The sequence below is a fragment of the Pelodiscus sinensis genome, chromosome 2 (assembly GCF_052426305.1).
Source record: "Pelodiscus sinensis isolate ZL-2025 chromosome 2, ASM5242630v1, whole genome shotgun sequence".
In the NCBI taxonomy this organism is placed as follows: domain Eukaryota; kingdom Metazoa; phylum Chordata; order Testudines; family Trionychidae; genus Pelodiscus; species Pelodiscus sinensis.
Genome location: NC_143053.1, coordinates 189,544,817 through 189,565,022, shown reverse-complemented (window position 1 = coordinate 189,565,022; position 20,206 = coordinate 189,544,817). Strand labels below are relative to the sequence as shown.

General features: G+C 44.8%; 1 protein-coding gene across 10 annotated transcripts in view; it reads right to left on the bottom strand.

The window, feature by feature from the left end:
- SLC4A7 (solute carrier family 4 member 7) overlaps positions 1-20,206 on the bottom strand; it is a 203,775-nt gene that overhangs the window by 138,342 nt on the left and 45,227 nt on the right. Inside the window, exon 1 of one of the 10 annotated variants that reach the window (XM_025190252.3) lies at positions 10,015-12,059. The exons of the other annotated variants lie outside the window; for them this stretch is intronic. Within the exon in view, the coding sequence (XP_025046037.1) occupies positions 10,015-10,050 (36 nt within the window). The 5' untranslated portion in view covers positions 10,051-12,059. Of the gene's footprint in view, positions 1-10,014; positions 12,060-20,206 lie in introns of those variants that run through there. 10 annotated transcript variants of the gene reach the window in all.

The following is a 20,206-nucleotide window of genomic DNA, read 5'->3' as shown; positions in this document are numbered from 1 at the left end:
CATTTTTGTTGCCCCTTTCTGATGCCAATATATCTTTGAGATGAGTTGACCACATCTGTACACAGTATTCAAGATGTGGGCACACTGTGGATTTATATAGAGGCAATAAGATATTCTCTGTCTTATTAAAAAAGGGATAGAGAATGATTCTTCCTATCGTTTGCTTTTTTCTCTGCTGCTTCACATTGAGTGGATATTTTCAGAGAACTATCCACAATTACTCCAAAGTCTCTCTCGAGTGGTTATAGCTAAATTAGTCCCCATCATATTGAATCTAAGGACCCATAGAAACCAAGTATAAACTAGAAAACATTTACCACCTTTCTTCCGAAGGCCTTTCCTCCCTAGCTCTTTTACCTCTTTTTGCTGATGACTTTTGCCTCTGTACTTGGGTTCACACAGGCCCTAATTTTTGATGCAACACAGATATGTGGGGTGGAAAGGAACGTACTGGCTCATTTTAAGACAGATTCTTTGCTGCTTGTTTCAAACCATCATCAGCCACCACTATCAAAGAATCCTTATTAGAAACTTACCCTGATTTTGTTAGTTACTCTTTGAACTAGACATACAATATAAATAATTATTTTCAAGGCCTTTTTTTCCCCATTTTCTAGTCATGGCCTCTCTTTACAGCACACAATTCCTTAGCCAAACTAAAATCCGAAATTAAAGAATTGGGGTTAGTTTATCGTAAATCAGCACCAATTCCCCACTTGTTAGGTTTTCAAACAAATATATCTGTACTTTCTTCCAAACTACTTCATACTGGGTGGTGCTCCCAGTAAATATCCACAAAGCTATCTCACTATCCACTTTCAGATTCCTCCTCACAATTTTACTTTGTAGAATGTCTGGCTTTAAAAAAAGCCACACTTCACAAATACTGTGATTTACAGAGACCAAAGCCTATTTTGCTAATTCATGCTAATTCACTATTCAGTTGTACTCCCCCACCTGTCTACATACATCTCGTCTTAGACTGTAAACTTCTTAAGGCAGGGACTGTCTTGGTCTGTTTGTACAGTGCATAGCAAAATGGGGTTCTGTCCATAACTAGGGCTCTTAGGCACTGTGGTGGTAACAATCAAGCTGTTTACTCTTTGAATTTCTTCTCACATTTAATGTTTATGCTGTGACCAGAGTTTTTTTTTTTTATTCTTCCATGTACTATTGTTGTTAAAACTACACATTTGATTTAACTAGTCACCAAACCAAGATTAATATTTAGGTAGAACTATACACTTTTCTGTCTAAGGAACAGGTCAGATATGGTGTTTATACATGTTATATTTATAAGGTGATTAAAAATAACTAATCCAGAATAGCACACATCTTGGCAGACGATAGCCATTTCCTAAACAAGCTCAACATGTACTAATGCATTCTCTGGCCCAATAGACAATAATGACGCACAGAAAATTAAATCTGAAGTGAACTTTTACACTCTGTCATCTGTACAATCTCTTCTCACCATGTAACTGGTTTAATGGTATGTGGTCTCATACTTGGGACCAATTTCAAATGGGCATATTGCCCAACCTACATTGCAGAGTAACAACTTAAAAGAATACATCTTGCCAGCAATGCACACAAAAAAAAGTTATTCCAACACATTTACAGTCTAAATAATAAATCCATCTTATTCTGATTGACAATGACCACCATCTGCTTTGAAATCATTAACCTTGAGTTACTCTTTACACAACTGTGGACCCTAGCAGCGATAAACTCAGCGGCTTGAGCAACATTCCCTCCCCCCCCCCCCCCACCACCACATTTTTAATTTGAGCCAGTGTTATTATGTGCCACATACAGTTCCATAAAGCCAAAGAGGGCTTTGTTTGGTCTGCAGTGTTTTCAGGATTTGCATGACACAGATTTGTGTCTCCATTTTAATCAGAACAAAGCTGTGTATTTGACTTCCTTCTTCTACAGCAAGATGAGAGCCTGTAAAAAAGATGGGCAACTGCAGCTCAAACCAAGCACGTAGTAATATTAGTATGTTTGAAAAGAAAAAACCTCTTCTGAAGAGGGACTTCGCTTGCCTTTAGTCAATTCAGGTTCACAGCTTTTGGGGCTCATTAGATCCTGAGCTGCCTGGAGATATTCAGGCAGCAGCAGTTACCATCTGCACTTACAAGGAGCTTATAATCTTTCTTTTTGAATGTGGTGAATTTACAATAGTCCATGCCTTTATCTCCCTGTAGACTGAACTTATATCATGCTTTGCATTTGGGGTCTCATACACAAACACATCTGACAGATAGTTCAGCTGGTGCAAAATGTATCTGCTTCCTATAGATCATACTGTTTTTTTGTCCTGTATTCTTATGCTATTTTCTAATGAGTTTTCAGCATAATTCAAGGTGTTGGTTTTGATCTAAATGATAGAATTCATCTAAAAAATTAATACAAAAATGTCTTTTTGACTTGTATGGAAATTTTTGCTAGAAAAAAATTTAACATTTTACCAATTGCAATAGTGATAAAATTACTCCCCTCTATCACACACCCAACAAAATACACGTTTGATTTCCCCTTCCCTCCCAATTTCCCCCCCCCCCCACTATCTCTATTGAATAGCCAGCATCCTTGCTACCTTACAGGAAAGAATGTGATAGGTGACAAGATTTTTTTCAGTGAGAAGTCCTTAACTCTGGAATTTGTCTCCTGGCAGAACCCAAATTTAGAGAATGCCATAAGGCCTTTTTTCCTCCCAATCATTATTTGCGTAGTGTGAGCTAAGGGAGTTTTCTTTATCTTCTGCATTATAATTTTTATGTTTTTATAATGGTGACAAGGATAAAAATACTAAGGATCAGAGTTAAACACACCCAGAACAACTCATGAGTACATATTTAATATCTTAGTCTAAATTTTAAAAATGTGAACATAAGAATAGCCATACTGGGTCAGACCAATGGTCCATCTAGCCCAGTATCTTGTCTGCTGACAGGATCCAATATCAGTTGCCCCCAGAGAGAGGGAACACAATAGGTAATCTTCATGTGATCCCTCTCCTGTCATCCATAATCAGACAAACGGAGACTAGGCACACCATTCCTACCCACCCTGGCTAATAGCCATTGATGGACTTTACCTCCATGAATCTAACTAGCTCTTTTTTGAACCCTGTTAAAGTCCTAGCCTTCACCGCATCCTCTGGCAAGGAGTTCCAGAGCTTCACTCAGCACAGTCAATAAAATCTTCCTTTTGTATATTTTACACCTGCTGCCTATTAATTTCATTTGGTAATCCCTAGTTCTTATATTGTGGGAACAAGTAAATAACTTTTCCTTGTTCACTTGTTCCATATCAGTTATGATTTTATAGACCTCTATCATATCTCCCCCTTAGTGCATGTCTTTCTTCAAGAACTTTTCATAAACAGTAAGAGCTAGGACCACCAAATTTAGAATGCAGCTGCTTCTTATCGTAACTTAAAGCAAGGTCAGGGTTTGGTACGGTCAAGGAAAATGAGATGCACATGGAAATAGATTGTTTTGTATCCAACCAACAGGGAGGGGTTTAAGGATGTTAATGAGTAACTGGTAAACTTCACCCTTACCCAGGAGCAGCCTGGGGCCGGCTGCGGCAGCTGGCGCCCCAGGCGGAAAGCGTGATCAGCGCCCCCACCTGCACAGCCGTCAATGGCCGCGACATCATCATCGGGCGCCCGGTGACATCATCATTGGGTGCCCCAGGCAACTGCCTAGTCTGCCTAGGCTCATGGACCGCCCCTGCCCTTACCAAGTAATGCTTACTGGATAATAGTTAACCAGTTCCACAGGAGCAGGCCACTCTCCACAGCATGCTGAGGGCGGAAGGCTGCTCTAGCCTCACAGGCAGCCCCAGCCTCAGTACGGGGAGTGGGGGCCAGCCCTTCAGAGCTGGGAATAGAACCCACGCAGGATGCAGACTGCTCCAGCTGGAGGGGTCCCCCACCTAGAATCACACTAAACATTTAACTGGTTAACCAACTAAGTCAACCTAACATTTAAATTAGTTAACTGATTAATCAGGATTTTACATCCCTAGTACACCTTCCCAAACCCCAGGCCAGGCCCCAGGGAGAAGCTGGCAGTCTGGGTGCACAGCTCTGCCACTGTGCCCTGGACCAGGTCCCAGGGAGAAGCCAGCGGGAGGCTGCGGAGCTTCCCCGCCCCACCCCCCCTAGGCTAGCCCCAGGGAGAAGCCAGCAGTCAGTGTGCCCGGGCCCCTCCTGCTCAGGGGCAGCCCCATGGAAAAACCAGCAGTTAGGGTGCACGCCCTCCCCCTCACCTCATGTGAAGCCAGTAGTTGGGCTGCACAGCTCCCTCCCGCCTCAGGCCAGCCTCAGGGAAAAGCCAGCAGTTGGGGTGAGCGGCTTCCTCCCACACCAGGAAGAAGCCAGCAATCAGGCTGTGAAGGCCCCTCCTGCTCAAGAGCATCCCCATGAAGAAGCTAGCAGTTGGGGTGCACAGCCCCTTCTTTCCCCAAATCAGCCCCAGGGAGAAGCTGATAGCCACTCTAATGCCCTCTCCTGAGTTCCCCTCCTCCCAACCCTCTGCCCTGACTGCTACACCTCCACTAACAATCCATTCATATTTCCTAAACAATAAACATCCCTCAAACAGAAATACATAATTAACTCAGACACCCTGTTTACTATCTGTGCTTGTAGAGTGTTGATAATATGCTTGGTACTATACAGAGCAAAAAGTGGCCTTTTAGGCATCTCTCTGAACGCTTTCTTTTAAATCAATAGTTTGTAATGTTCAGCTGTCTGCTGGATTCCTTCTTTTGTATTCTGTTACCAAACAATATCCCCCATTTTGAAAAAAAAAAAAATCAGAAGTATTGACAATCTGCACTTTCACTTTGACTGTTCAATTCACATGAATAAAAACTATTAGAGGAAGTCACAAAAACTGAACTCAACTAAGCTATTGTTGACTTCCTCTCAAAGTCTTGTTTGCTTTTTGCATTATTCAGACAGCTGCTACTAATTAAAAAAAAAATCTTTAGTAGCATCAATTACAATTCACCTTCCCTTCTTTTCCTAAAGCACTGGTTCTCAAACTTTTTGGCCTGTGACCCACATAGGCTCAATGCAAACCTTTCTGTGAACCACCAGTTGCTGATGGAAATCTGCTGTTAATTACATAATTACCCCCAAACCATTTTGCTAGTGCTGCAGCTAGAGAGAACAGCTTATTTAACCAGTAAGAAAGGAAATATTAAATTATTAAACAGATTAAGCACTTCAACTTTCTCATGCTAGTTTATCAAACTTCATTTTAAATAAAGTAAAATATTAATCTATGTCCAAAACAAAAGGTGTCAATGTTTTATTTATGGCAGAGGTGGGGAACCTTTTTTGGATCAGGGGACACTGACCCATAGGGGAAAAAAAATCATCAGGAACCACACAAGTGAGAATCAAAACAAAAAACACACACCTACAAAACCCCCTCTGTGATGTGGCCCCCTACTGAAAGACCTCACTCCTCTGGCGCACTAGCCCCACCTAGGATGAGGAGGAGGGACAGCGAGGACTGAGGTTTAGGGCTTCCCGATGGGCCAGATTTACTCTTCTGGGGTTCCAAGTTTAGTAGGGAAAAATGAGGGGTTCGGTGTGCAGGATAGGGATGGGGTACAGAATCTGGGCAGGAGATGGGGTGCAGGGGCAAGATCTGAGTGGAAGGTAGGGTGCAGAAACAAGCTGAGAGTAGGGTGTCTGGCCAGGAGGGAGGAGGCAAGAGAAGGTACAGTGTGGGGCTAGGAGGGAGGGAGCAAGAATAAAGGATGGTGCAGGAACAGGCTTTGGGAGCGGGTGCAGGAGTGGGCGGGGTGTGTGTGTGTGTGTGTGTGAAGGGTTTCAGCAGGAGGCGGTGCAGGAGAAGGGTGGGAGTGTGGCACACTTACTTGCTTTTGCGCCTCATGCCACTCACAGGCATCGGGTCTCAGGCATAGCCTCCCATTGTTCCCACTGGCCCTACCTCCGGCCAACAGGCATACCAGGGAAAGCCTCCAGCCGGTGTATCCATGCATTACTGTTTCCCCAGCCATGGTAGGGGGAGCAGCAGTACCCAGAGCCACTTCTGGCTTGCGGGGAAGCAGCAGAGCTAGATCTGGTAGGGAGGCTGGGGGCTCTTCCCTCCCCAGGGAAGCCAACACTGGTCCACTAACCTCACAGAGGAAATGTGAGGCTGGTGCACCGGTGCAGGCTTCCTGCTTAAATGGGGGGGAGGGGGGGCGATAGTGGGCTGAGCTCGAGCCACAGACCACCTGGAAGGCAGCTGCAGATAATTAGTGGTCCATGGACCTTCAGTGTGAGAAACACTGTCCTTAAGCCTTCAGAAAGCTAGGCTACTGAGTAGCACACATCCATCAACATATACCACATAAGCATATCTGCATATGCAAGGTTAAGTAAAAAAACGATGCCAGTTGTAGTAGTAAGTACTCAAACTTCTTCCCTCTTCTCTTTGTTGAGAATGGTTTCCTAAACTGCATCAATTGGGTAATGTCAGAGAAAAGAAACTGCCCCCCCCCCAGTAAAAAAAAGTTTGGCCAGGCCGCTCTTGTTCTGCAGTATTCCTTGAGAGAAACCGGCCACACCCCTCCTGCATACCATTGCCTTTAGAAAAAGGAAAGGTGTGAAAAGGGGAAAATAGCCTCACACTCTCCCACCCGTCACCTTGGCGTGAGAACTACGGGGCTTACCTGGTCGCATGAAACCTGCACAGTTTCGGCCCAACCCCTGGGACACAGACCCCCCCACTTGGTGACCATTGGGCCATATATGGTAATATGCAAGCGCGGGAAAGCGATGTGCAGATTTGGGGATAAATACCCATGGCACAGTTTGCTCTAGGAGGTCTTCGCAACACACGTACCACCGTGCGTGTGCCTTCTCGTATACTTCAAAGCGCTGCCGGCCTGATCAACCGACCAGCCACCTCCCCCGACTCTCGGGCATAACCAAGGCCTTCGCAACCGAACCGATATCTGTGAAATGTTCCGTGTGCTGTGTAAGTTGGTATGTATGATTTGATTTTTTCCTGTTGTATAAGCTTAGTGTTGTAGTTGTTTTTGGGTAGTACATAAGAGTTTGTAGTTACCACTTATTACTGTAGCTGGATATTTTAAGATTAGAGACTATTCCCCTTGCCATTCCCATCCCTATATCTCTGACATGTTTTACTAGAAGCCATAGAATATATATAATAAATACTGTAAATTCATTATTAACACGGTCTATTAAAAATCTTAGAATAAATACTATAAATTCACCTCTGTCATAAATAAATATTTTTTATTTGATAAAACTGTCCACCTGGCTCTGTCCTTCCCCTCTTGGGTATTCATTATCGGACCTGTGATTCTCATGACAGGTAGGTACAAACTTCAAATACTATACTGTCTTGTGTACCCCAAGACCTTTTCCTCCATAATTTCCCAACTTACTACTGGTACAGTCACACCTGTGGGAACTATACAATACATGGCTTGGGGTTCTTTTGCTTTACAAGTACAGTATCTTATTTACAGGACTGTTGGAAGCAGTATCTAACAACATGGTAGTTATCTCACAGATAGCCATCAGCACTCAGTCTACATTACAACTTTACCCATTACCACCAGCTGAGTTTAACCAGTAGAAAATTTAGGTAAGACTTGGCCTTTAGGCAAGGTTCTACTCTGATACTGACTATGTAATAAAAATGGCATTGCAGGATTCTGCATTTATTAATTTATTTAAACAACAATGTTGCTTATTTCATAAGCATGAAGGTTTTTCTGCAACCAGCCCCATAGAACTAAATCTGGGACCTGAAAAGCAAAAGTAAGTTCTTTCTGGTAAGTGTACTGTCACCAGTACGTTTTGCTGTCCTACTACCTGTAGAACCCTTTCAGCTTCAAAAGAAAGAGGAATTTTTTGACCAGAAGAGTCCGATTTACTCAGTGTACTAACACTATTTCTGCAGGACTAGCAGCAATAAACATACTAGCACCTTGCTTCTTCTAAAGTGAGCAGATGTAACTAGATATACAAATGGATAACTGAGGAGTAATGAAAGCAGTGTAAAAGAAGCATGTTAAGTCATGTGTTACTACTACTTAGGGTAACACCTCTTGATCCCAATCATGGTGTTATCCTTCTAGGCACTATACAAACAAAATGACAATTCATTTCCCAGAGACCTTACAATCTAGACCCGTGGTCACCAACCAGTAGATCGTGATCTACCGGTAGATCTCGGAGGCTCTAAGAGTAGCTCTTGAGCCCTCTCTAAACTGCATGCCTGCGCAGTACATTTACATTAGATTTCCTCATTTGAGGAGCAGCTACTCACCGAGCAACAGCACAGGTGAATAGCTGCGAGGAATGGTGGGAATTTTTTTTTAAAGTAGCAGTATAAGGATTGGGGATAGTAAGTGATGGAGAGGAGGAGAATAGAAAGGGGTGGGGCTTCAAGGAAGGGGTGGGGCGGTAGATCTTGGCTTGGTCTGTCATTTAAAAAGTGATCCTGGGTGTAAAAAGGTTGGAGACCACTGATCTAGACTTTAAACAATATTCAACAAGTGGATAAGCAATAAAACAATTTGAAAAGAAGTGAGAGCATGAAGGAGAATGGAGAGAAGGAGGACATGAGAGAGACATGTACTAGCATAAAATGACAGAATTGGACACAGGTGGTCACTAGCCCTAACCCTCACCAGACTGCAGTGATTTGTAGGCCATCATGGCAAACAACCCTTAATATATTGCCCACAAACACGTAGTAATACTTTAACTTACGGGATCATTATTGACCTTTTCAGCGCTAGTCATTAGACTAATAGTACTGTGGATGTCAAACTACATGATCTTTCAGAGAGTTCTGCAGTGCAGGTAGAGAGGCAAATCTAGATTAGTTAAACATGGAGGAAATGAATCTATGCCTTGTCATTTAAAGCTAAGCAGATTACCTTACAACATCAAATCAGATTTAACCAATACCTAATTAAGCAGAAGTAACAATTCCCTAATGATATATGCATGACACATAATGAATGCAGATACAAGTTCTGGATTCAGAGCTAAAGGGAACTGCATAATGGAATTTTAAAAAAATACTCTATAGTAGAGCCCCCATAGCATGTAACACCATCGCAACTAGATGCATTTTTCAACATCCAAGTATTTTTAATAGTCATAAACAGTATTGTAGTGTCAACAGTGCTGGATTAATGCCATTAAAAAAATAAAGTCTACTAAACCTGCTAAATATTCCAGCGGGTTTTTAACTTAAATCTCAGGGAAAATTCGCTCATCTTTTGTTTCCAGTGGGTTCTAATTAAACTGTAACCCTGTTGAACACTGAGCTTAGAGAAATGCCTGTGATAAAAGCTACCCAACCTCAAGACAAAAAAGCTCATAATGGCATAAATTCATTACTTCATTGTAGAGACACCAAACTAAGGGAATTTATGAACATACTGTGAAAGTCTTAAAGAAAATATTGTTTAAAATTAAAGGAACAAGTTATTTACGAAGATGCTGAACTTTAAGGTCTCACAATAAGAGTACTGCTAAAAATAGTTAGCGTCATGGCTATGATCAAGATCCCACAACAAAAGCTGCCTGTTAACACAGACTTACTTATTTTTACTCCACTGCTTTCAGTGAAGAAAAGCTGAGTTGTAAACTACTGGTTTAAAAAAAAAAAATCATCTTACTCAAAGTTTGACAGATTCTCTCAAGACAAAAGGACTTACTGTATTTTTACTAGAATTAGCGTTATGAACAATTGCATCAAAAATCTTCCAGTGACACAGAAGCTTTTAAACAGATACATATGCTGCAAAGATTATTTCCAGCTCTGGTTCTTTCAAAAGGAAATTATTTGCACAATCAAAGACACAAGAATGAGATACTGCTTTTAAGTGCTGGTAAATACCCCCAACGTTTTCTTAGCCTGTTATCAAACATTTTTTAAAATGTATTTTATTTTTAAAAGTTTACCACAGCTTTTTACATACATGTAGTAGCTTCTTCTCTGGGCGAGCTCTTTCCATATTGATGTTCAGAAGCACTCAATGTCCTTGTACAAGACACAGTAATGTAATGAGTCTCTTGAGCTATCAGAGAGTCTGTGTACATGACTGATTTAGAACACTAGGCTTTACACAGATGTACTCCAGCAAATTGTTCTCTATCCTAGAGCCAATCACTATCATGCAGTTAATGGCTTGGGAGGTTAAGTAGTCATGCAACCACCACAAGGTCACAGAATAGCAGCATTGGGGAACATAGCATGCCTTTAATTCCAACAGAGAGAATACCAAAAAAGGAACTGAACCATGCAATTTGAGACTTAACGTTTTCTGCAAAAGCAACTGCTAAAAACAGCTCTCAAACTGCAAGGTTATTTTTGCTCAGATTCAAGAAGTCTTAAATATTATAAAGTGAGAGATGAGAAGCTTAAAAATTAAAACATTTGCCAAGAATTAACGAATTATAGGGTTGGAAGACACCGCAGGAGGTCATCAAGTCCAACCCCCTGCCCAAAGCAGGACCAACCCCAACTAAATAATCCTGGCCAGGGATTTGTCGAGCTGCGACTTAAAAACCTCTATGGATGGAAGTTCTACCACCTCCCTAGGTAACCCATTCCAGTGCTTCACCACTTTCCTTGTAAAACAGTTTTTCCGAATAAGCAACCTATACCTCCCCCACTGAAACTTGAGACCATTGCTCCTTGTTCTGCCATCTGTCACCACTGAGAACAGCCTCTTTCCATCCCCATTGGAACCCCCATTCAAGGTTGCTATCATATCTCTCCCACATTCTTCTCTTCTGTAGACTAAATAAGATCAAATCCCTCCACCTCTCCTTGTACGTCAGGTGTTCCAGCCCCCTAATGATTTTCGTTGCCCTCTGCTGGACTCCCTGAGGCAGCCCAGAAACAAAAGAAAAAACAAAAGGAAAAAACTGCAAAGCTTGCAACTCAAAAGAAAACTTGTGCCCTTTTAAAAATCCTGGGTTCTCAAAATAATCCCACCGCTGCCACCATGTCATGGCTCCTTCCCCACTCTGGCATGATAAATGCAGAAGTGGGGGCCAGCAAGTGTACCCCAAAGCCTTATCTACCAGGCTTTGGTATAAAACTTCCCCCAAAATCTTAAAAACCTAGATCTTGGGAATAAAACTTCCGCTGCCACCACCCAAATGTTGCTAAAGAAACCATGGGAAAGATCATTTGGGAAATCTCACCCCTAAAATAAAAGTCAGGGCACACCATTAACCAATGCCAGGTTAATAAAAAGAAAGGAAAGAACTTTTATTATTACAACAATATTCCTGTTGTAAGCATAATGACTAGATAGGAAGGTAACAAAATATACTCATGGGGAAACTCCATGGGCCTAGAACTTAGTTACAAAGAAAAGCCAAAACATCTTTTAAACAGTGCCAGATCTCAGATCCCATACCCAATCCTTAAAACAATAAAACCTAACGAAACTACCTAAACTTTACCCTACTTACAGAAAATGAAAAATGGTGTCTTGGAGAGAGACATGCTTGTCCCTCTCTGTAGCTGCAGAGAACTCTCTCAGACACACAAAAGGACAAAGGAAAAAACCCAAATTCCTTTGTTCCAGGTTGAAAGTCCCACCTACATTCCTACTGGTCACTCCACCTGGCTAGGTGTAGTTAACTCCTTAATCCCCAGGCTGCTGGCTAACCCTCATAATCATGACACACTGTCTGAACCAGTGATCTTGTAGAAATCAACAGTATGCATTTGAATCACTTGATTACCTGTTCTGTTCATTCTTGCTAAGGCACTTGGCATTGGCCATGTTAGAAGACAGGACACCGGGCTAAATGGACCTTTGGCCTGACCCAGTATGGTCATTCTTATGGACTCGTGTAATTAATACTCTCATTCAAATTCTCAAGAGGCTAAATGAAGGTTGCCCATACAATCTTAATTGTCAATTCTTAACTTTTGAGTGCTTGACTTTACAATCTTACCATAAAAAGCTACAGTTTTTAAAGAAGCTTTAATGTACTGAAAACACAAAAAAGGGAGTTACTCACCTTGTGCAGTAACGACTGTTCTTCGAGATGTGTGTCCCCGTGGGTGCTCCACTGTAGGTGAAGGGTCGCCCTGAGCCTCAGATCGGAGCTTTCTATAGCAGTTTCCCCTGTTGAGTCACGCATGCCCAGGAGGCGTCTCGAGCCCTTGCCGCCTCCTGAGGAGTGTGACTCATCCCCCTCCCTTTCAGTTCCTCGTCTCCGCCCGAGTAATTTCGACTCCGAGCAGAGGGGAGGTAGGGAGGGTCGTGGAGCACCCACGGGGACACACATCTCGAAGAACAGTCGTTACTGCACAAGGTGAGTAACTCCCTTTTCTTCTTCGAGTAGTGTCCCCGTGGGTGCTCCACTGTAGGTGACTACAAAGCAGTATCCAGTATATGGTTGGAGGGAGCCGGAGTCAGTGTTTGGCAGTGGTGGAGAGCACTGCCGTGGCAACTGCTGAGTCACTCTTAAGTTGTGGAAGAATGGCGTAATGTTTAGCAAAGGTATGATCTGAAGACCATGTTGCTGCCCGGTAAATGTCTCTTAGGGGGACATTGCTCAGAAAGGCTGTGGAGGCAGCCGTGGCTCGAGTAGAGTGTGCTCTTGGTGGGCATATCAGCGGTCTATTGCCCAGTGAGTGGCACTTAATTATGCATGTAGATATCCATTTTGAGATTCGTTGAGATGATATCGGTGTGCCTTTGGATCGTTCAGCGATGGAGATAAAAAGTCTTTCAGATTTACGGAATGGTTTTGTTCTTTCTAGGAAGAAGGCCAGAGCCCTCCGGATGTCCAGGGTGTGCAGAGTGGCATCTGTCTGCGACGAGTGCGGTTTTGGGAAAAAGGTAGGTAACACGATTGGTTCGTTAATATGGAATTCTGTACCGACCTTTGGCAAAAACGTGGGGTGGGGTCTAAGTATGACCCTATCCTTTGTGAAAATTGTGTAAGGAGGTTCTGACATTAACGCTCCAAGTTCGCTCACCCTCCTGACTGAGGTGATGGCTAGGAGGAAACAGACCTTCATAAAAAGGAAAGGAAGTGGCACTGTTGTCAGTGGCTCAAAGGGAGGTCTGGTGAGGTAGTTCAAAACAAGATTTAGGTCCCACAAGGGGGGTGGAGTCCTATGTGGTGGGTATACATTCTGGAGTCCCTTGAGGAATCTTTTTGTAATAGGGTGGTTGAAAACGGAGAATCCATCTACTGGTGTATGAAATGCTGCTATTGCAGAGAGGTGTACTCTTAGGGAAGAGACAGAGAGTTCTGATGCTTTAAGGTCCAGAATGTAATCTAGAATGGTATCTAATGGTGAGGCACGGGGCTCCATTTTGACTCGCTGACACCAGTGACAGAAACGTGCCCATTTCTGTTGGTAAGTTTTCCGAGTAGACTGTCTCCTGCTCTGGAGGAGGATGTCCTTTACTTGCTGGGAGCAGCGATCTTCTACCTCTGAGAACCAGAGAGAAGCCAAGCCTGAAGATGCAGGGTATTGAGTTGTGGGTGCAGTATCTTGCCGTTGTTCTGAGATAGTAGGTCTATCCGGTACGGTAGCGGGTAGGGGGGCTGGACCGCTAGCCTGTGAAGGTATGGGTACCAGGTTTGTCGAGGCCATGATGGCGCAATCAGGATGACTAGGGCTTTGTCCCTCAGGATCTTGCGCAGGACTCTGGGGATGAGCGGTATGGGAGGAAAGGCGTAGTGTAGGGAGGCTGTCCAATTGATCAGGAAGGCATCTCCCAGAGAGTGTTTGCCAAGTCCCGCACGTGAGCAGAATTGGGGACATTTGGTGTTCTGGGTAGAAGCAAAGAGGTCTATCGATGGCCATCCCCACTGGTGGAAAATTGAGTTCGCCACCTCCGTATGTAACTCCCATTCGTGGTTCAAAGCGAAGTTTCGGCTGAGTGAATCCGCTTTGATGTTGTTCACCCCGGGCAAGTAGGACGCTATGAGGGTGACTTGGTTGCGGATGCACGAGTTCCACAGGCGAATAGCCTCCGCGCATAAAGAGCGGGAGCGGGCTCCACCCTGCCTGTTTATGTAGAACATTGTGCAGATGTTGTCTGTTAGGATGCGGACTGTGTGATTGGCGATGGAGGAGGCAAAGTGTGCACAGGCATTCCTTACTGCCCTTAACTCGAGGAGATTGATATGTAAGTGTGTCTCGTTTGGGGACCATCTGCCTTGAACTTCGTGGCCGTTCATATGTGCCCCCCAGCCTAGCAGGGAAGCATCTGTGGTGATTTGGATAGTGGGTTCGGTTTGTTGGAACGGAACCCCTGTCAAGAGATTGCTTGGCACTGTCCACCATCGTAAGGATCCCAGCACGTCTGGTGGGATAGTAACCATTTTGTTTCGAGGGTGCCGTGATGGGATATAAACAGTTGCCATCCAGAGTTGAAGACATCGAAAGTGCAGGCGAGCATGGTGGACTACATAGGTGGTGGAAGCCATGTGGCCCATTAGTCTGAGGCATGTAAGTACTGTGGTGGTAGGAACTGTAAGCATCCCATTTATAATTTCTTGCATAGTTGCAAAACGTTGTTGAGGTAGGTATGCCCGGGCTGTCACTGAGTCCAGGCGTGCACCAATGAACTCTATGTCTTGAACTGGATACAGCGTTGACTTGTCTTGGTTGATTAGAAGGCCTAGACGACTGAGGAGGGTCGTGGTCGTCTGTATCATAGAGGCTGTTTCGGCGTACGAGGATCCCTTTAGGAGGCAGTCGTCTAGATAGGGAAATATGATGACGTTTTGTCGTCTGAGATATGCCGTCGCGACAGCCAGTACCTTCGAAAATACTCTCGGGGCTGATGAGAGGCCGAAGGGGAGAACCCTGTACTGGAAGTGGTCTGGTCCCAACATGAAGCGCAGGTAACGTCTGTGGGAGGGGTGGATGGTTATATGGAAATAGGCATCTTGGAGGTCGAGGGCTGCAAACCAGTCCCCTTGATCTAGCGCAGGAATGATTGTGGAGAGTGTGACCATCTTGAAATGTTGTTTCTTGAGAAATTTGTTCAGTTTGCGGAGGTCCAATATAGGTCTCCAGCCCCCTGTTCGTTTTTCGGTTAAGAAATAGCTCGAGTAAAACCCTCTCCCGTGGAACTCTCGGGGTACCCTTTCTACTGCTCCGATGAGGAGGAGTCGATCGATTTCTTGTTTCAGAAGGGTCTCGTGAGAGTGGTCCCTGAAGAGGGACGGGATAGGGGGAAGGGTAGGGGGGATAGAGGTGAAAGGGATGGTGTAGCCCACTCGAATGATTTCCAAAACCCAGCGGTCCGATGTTATGGACTCCCATTGAGGAAGGAATGGGCGCAAACGATGGGTGAACAGATGGCCATGTTGGGGTAGTGCTAGATCGTAAGCAGGGTGTCGCAGGCCCTCGACCAAATCTTCAAATTTGCTGTTTAGATGGTTGGGTAGTTGGTGGGCGGGCCTGGTTGTGGCGTCTTCTGGGACCTCGTTGCCTTGGTCTAGTGTCTTCATAGGGCCTCTGTGATCTATTATATTGCCCATATCGGTATCGGTTGTATGAGTTATATGGGGTGTATCGTCCGCGTCTATAGGGCTGCGTGCACATGCCCAACGTGCGGAGTGTAGACTTGGAATTTTTGCTGTTATGGAGTATTTCATCCGTAGTGGCTGCAAATAGTTTGTGCTTGTCGAATGGCAGATCCTCTACTTTAGGCTGGAGATCGCGGGGAACTCCTGATGACTGGAGCCAAGAGGTTCTACGCATGACTACCGCTGTAGCTGTAATTCGGGCTGCGGTGTCAGCAACATCCATTGCGGTTTGAAGAGCAGTGCGGGCGATCATATGGCCCTCATGAACTATTGTTTTCAGGATGGATCTTTTAGACTCGGGGAGATGTGGTATCAGCTCTCCCAGTTTTGAGTAATTGTCAAAGTCATGATTTGCTAAAAGAGCAGAGTAGTTCGATATTCTGAGTTGTAAGGTGGAAGAGGAGTATACCTTCTTGCCAAAGGAGTCCAGCTTTTTGTGGTCCTTGTCTGCGTTGCCCAACTTGTATTGTGGGATCTTTGCACGTTGTTGCGCTGAATCCACTACTAACGAGTTGGGTTGTGGGTGTGTGAAAAGAAAGTCGTTGTCTTTTGATGGGACAAAGTACTTCCTATCGATCCTTTTATTCGTTGGTTGAATGGATGCAGGTGTTTTCCAGAGGTCTTCCGAGGTCTCCATTATTGCCTCGTCTATAGGGAGGGCAATCTTGCTATGTAATGTGGGATGGAGATTCTTTAGCAGTTGGTATTGTTTCCTCTGGACCTCCTGCAGGGAAACATTCTGGCTTATTGCAACCCTCTTGAATAGATCTTGGAATTGTTTTAGGTCGTCAATTGGTGCAGAATCTGATGGAACTACGGCTTCATCTGATTGTATATCGGGAGCATCAGAATGTGTGACGTTTATTGAGTGAGTGTCTGATTCATTGTCAGAGATTCGGTCCACCTCCTCATCCGAAAGAGTTGCTGGAGGTAGGGACTGCGGCCGAGATAAGCTTCTCCGGGATGGAGTGGAGTGAATTGGGGAGCATTGTCCACGTGATTCCCAGTGTTCCCAGGGTCCCCATTGCGGATAAGGTGGGGGTGGGTAAGGCCAGTACGGGTGCCATGGGTTCTGTTGTGGTGGGGCTCCGTAGTCATAAAAGCGAGATTGCCTAGGTGATGGGTGCCTCGAGGAATAAGATGTGTGGTGATCATCCTCAAGAAGGGGAGCGTCTCGGCCGGATAAGATTGGTGTAGACCTGGGAGGGGATAGCCGTGATAGGGACTTCCCAGGTGAGTAGGATGTGGAAGGCAGACACTGAGCAGAAAGACTGCTGTGTGAGAGAGCTTCTTGCTGGCTCTGCTCCATAGCAGTGTCGTCTGGCTGCCTATCAGTTTGCCCTGGCAGCGTTAGTGCAGCATCCTGCTGCTTATCTGGAGGTGGTGCCGGGCGTTTGGGCTGTGGGTCACTCTGCTGCGGTGCCGTGGTTTTAGTCGGCACCGTAGCTTTAAGGATCGCTGTGGCTTTCGGCGCCACGGAAGGCTGTGCAGTTGAAAGCGGTGCCGCTGTTTGAAGCGGCACCGCGGTTTGCTTCGGCGCCGGCTTTTCTTGCCGTGCCGGCTGTTTTGAACGCTCCCGGGGCCGCTCAGCAGTGGCGTGCCCCGATGCCGGCGCGGAGTGGGAGGATCGCCCCGAAGCCTTTGTGGCGGGCGTCCTCCCGGTCTGGTGTGCCTCTACTCCATGTTTAGGAGAGGAGGAGGCTGATAAGGAGCGGGATGGTGAGGCTCTACCCCTCAGCTCGGTTCTGGAGAGAGGGGGAGGCTCTTGGCGCGTTCCCGGCTGTTCTGCGGGCTGCAAGGCTTTTTCGAATAGGATCATTCTTAGGCGGAGCTCACGGTCTTTCCTGGCTCTCGCCGTGAGGGAATTACAATGAGTGCAGCTGTGGGGAGAGTGAGATTCCCCCAAACAGCGAATGCATTTTGAATGACCATCCGAAGCCGGCATAGGGTCCCGGCATTGGTCGCACTTCTTAAAGCCTGAGGAGGCGGACATGTCCGGTTCTCTCCTCTTTAAGCTTTTTTTTTTTTTTTTTGTATTTATTTTAGTGTTCCTGCTGTTGTCGTCAGTCCGTGTTGGTTTCTTTCTTTTTTTTTTTTTTTTTTTAAATCTGTTCTTTCTTCTCTGTGTTAAAGAGCTGTGAAAACTCCGGTATCTCTGAGACCCGGTCTGAGGTGATTCAAGCCCCCCCGAGGGGGGAGGGGGGGGGTTGGGTAAGTGTATTTCCCTTATTACTAAAAATTCTTTTTCTTCTTTTAAAAAGAAACAGGGAAGGTAACTTGGATATCAGGGGAAAGAACTATAACTAAACTAGGGAGAAAAAAGGTAGTCAGAGAGTCTGACAGGGAGCTCCTGTTTGCTCCGTCCACAGGCGAGGGCGGTTGAAGAGGAACTGAAAGGGAGGGGGATGAGTCACACTCCTCAGGAGGCGGCAAGGGCTCGAGACGCCTCCTGGGCATGCGTGACTCAACAGGGGAAACTGCTATAGAAAGCTCCGATCTGAGGCTCAGGGCGACCCTTCACCTACAGTGGAGCACCCACGGGGACACTACTCGAAGAAGAAATATTGACACACACAGTCATCAGCACAACTTCGATAGTTAGATCAATGGCACCGTCTTCCACCACTTGATGTAACAGTGTAATTGGCAGCAATATAAGGCTAAATCCAGATGTATGTTCACAACATGACAAAAGATATTTCACTACCAAAGGGAAAATTTGCAAAAGTTTCAAGTCCCGGCTCCAAAAAATAGAAACAATAAAGCTTCTCAATGAAATAGTTGACAATATTTTTAAATGTGGGCAAAACAATTAACATCTTTTTCCCTATCTTCATTCTGAGATATGTCTGACCTGTTTAAAAAACAAAATCCACCTGAGAGAAACACCCAACATGGAAAATTTTAGCCTAAAACAGTTTAATAAGCAACAGGATCTTATAATGGTGTTAGTGCCATCTACAGTTAAGACTGCCCATCTACACTGTAGTACATATAACCTATGTCCCAGAAAGCGAGCAGCTTTCATCACCGGCACAAGCATCCTGGTAAATTTATATAGATTATTTTCAATAGGCATTGTAGGCTTCTCTAGTTCATAAAGTCCATCTGACATGTTTACAAAGATAAGCCCCTGCATCAGACTTTCTGATCCTGCTAACTTTTCAGCCTCTGAACAGTTTGCAAATTTTTATAAGACTCAGAAGCCACTATCACTGAGTTTGTAAACTCTAAACTCTGCTGAGCCTGAAGTATTCATATGGAATACTTACTAGATTTCAGGACAGATTTTAAAAATCCACTCATTTGATTGTTTTGAACTATGCCAAACTTGAGATCCCATTTTGAAATTCCAGTTTTTCCTCCTCCCACCAAAACGCTATTAACTTAACTAATCCCTAGTCATAGAAGTGGCATCTTCTTAGAAAGCATGTTCAAGAAAGGATGATAATCCAAATAAGAAATTTTAAATGTTGGCAACTAGAAAAGACAGACACATATTTGGCTTTCAATATTTCACATGTGACTAAAGGCTTTAGTAAGCAATACATCATCCATGACCTTCGGGCATACAGCACAAGGTTTCACAGAGGAAGTTCTCCAAGAGTCAGCTGAGAAAACAGTAGTTCCATTTGAATCATAGTATAATAGAAAGATCATTCTCTTCACTATCTTGATATTTGTAGGAGAGGGATTCCATGCAGATGCAATCCATTAAGAAAAGCTCTCATGTTAATTTTTATTAATAGACTAAAGAGATAAACAACTAGATGATACTGCATCTTACAGCAACGTCTCTATCAATACATCAATTGTGCACATAAAATGAACAGAATAATATTTTATGTCCTTGTGTAGTGAGTCAGGGTACATCTAGACTACAAGCCTCTGGCGACAGAGGCATGTAGATGAGGCTACCAGGCATAGGAAAATGAAGCGACGATTTAAATAATCGCCGCTTCATTTAAATTTACATGGCTGCCGCGCTGAGCCGATCAGCTGTTTGTTGGCTCAGCGCGGTAGTCTGGATGCGCGGGTGTCGACATCAAAGGTATCTGTCGACCACCCAGGTAAACCTCATCCCAGGAGGCATACCTGGGTGGTCGACAAATGCCTTTTATGTCAACACCCGCGCGTCCAGACTACTGCAGCTGTTTGTTGGCTCAGCGATCGGCTCAGCGCAGCAGCCATGTAAATTTAAATGAAGCGGCGATTATTTAAATCGCCGCTTCATTTTCCTATGCCTGGTAGCCTCATCTACATGCCTCTGGCGACAGAGGCATGTAGTCTAGACGTACCCTCAGTGTGGCCTCTTGCTGACTCAAAGGAGGAAACTCCCACAGAAGCCCCTTGGTGGACAGGGCCAGAATCACCCAGCCCTGCCCACAGGAAGTGAGATCTAGGGATATAAGAAGGGGAGCTCCCAGCTCAGTCAGGGCACAGCTGCCAAGCAGGGCAGAGGCTCTGCCACACTCTGGTGAATGACTGAGTTGGGCCACCAGCAGGCCCTGAGCCCAGGCCTAGACCGCCCCCGGCTGCTGCTGGATCTAGATCCCAGGACACACCAGTAGAGGCTGCCACCCG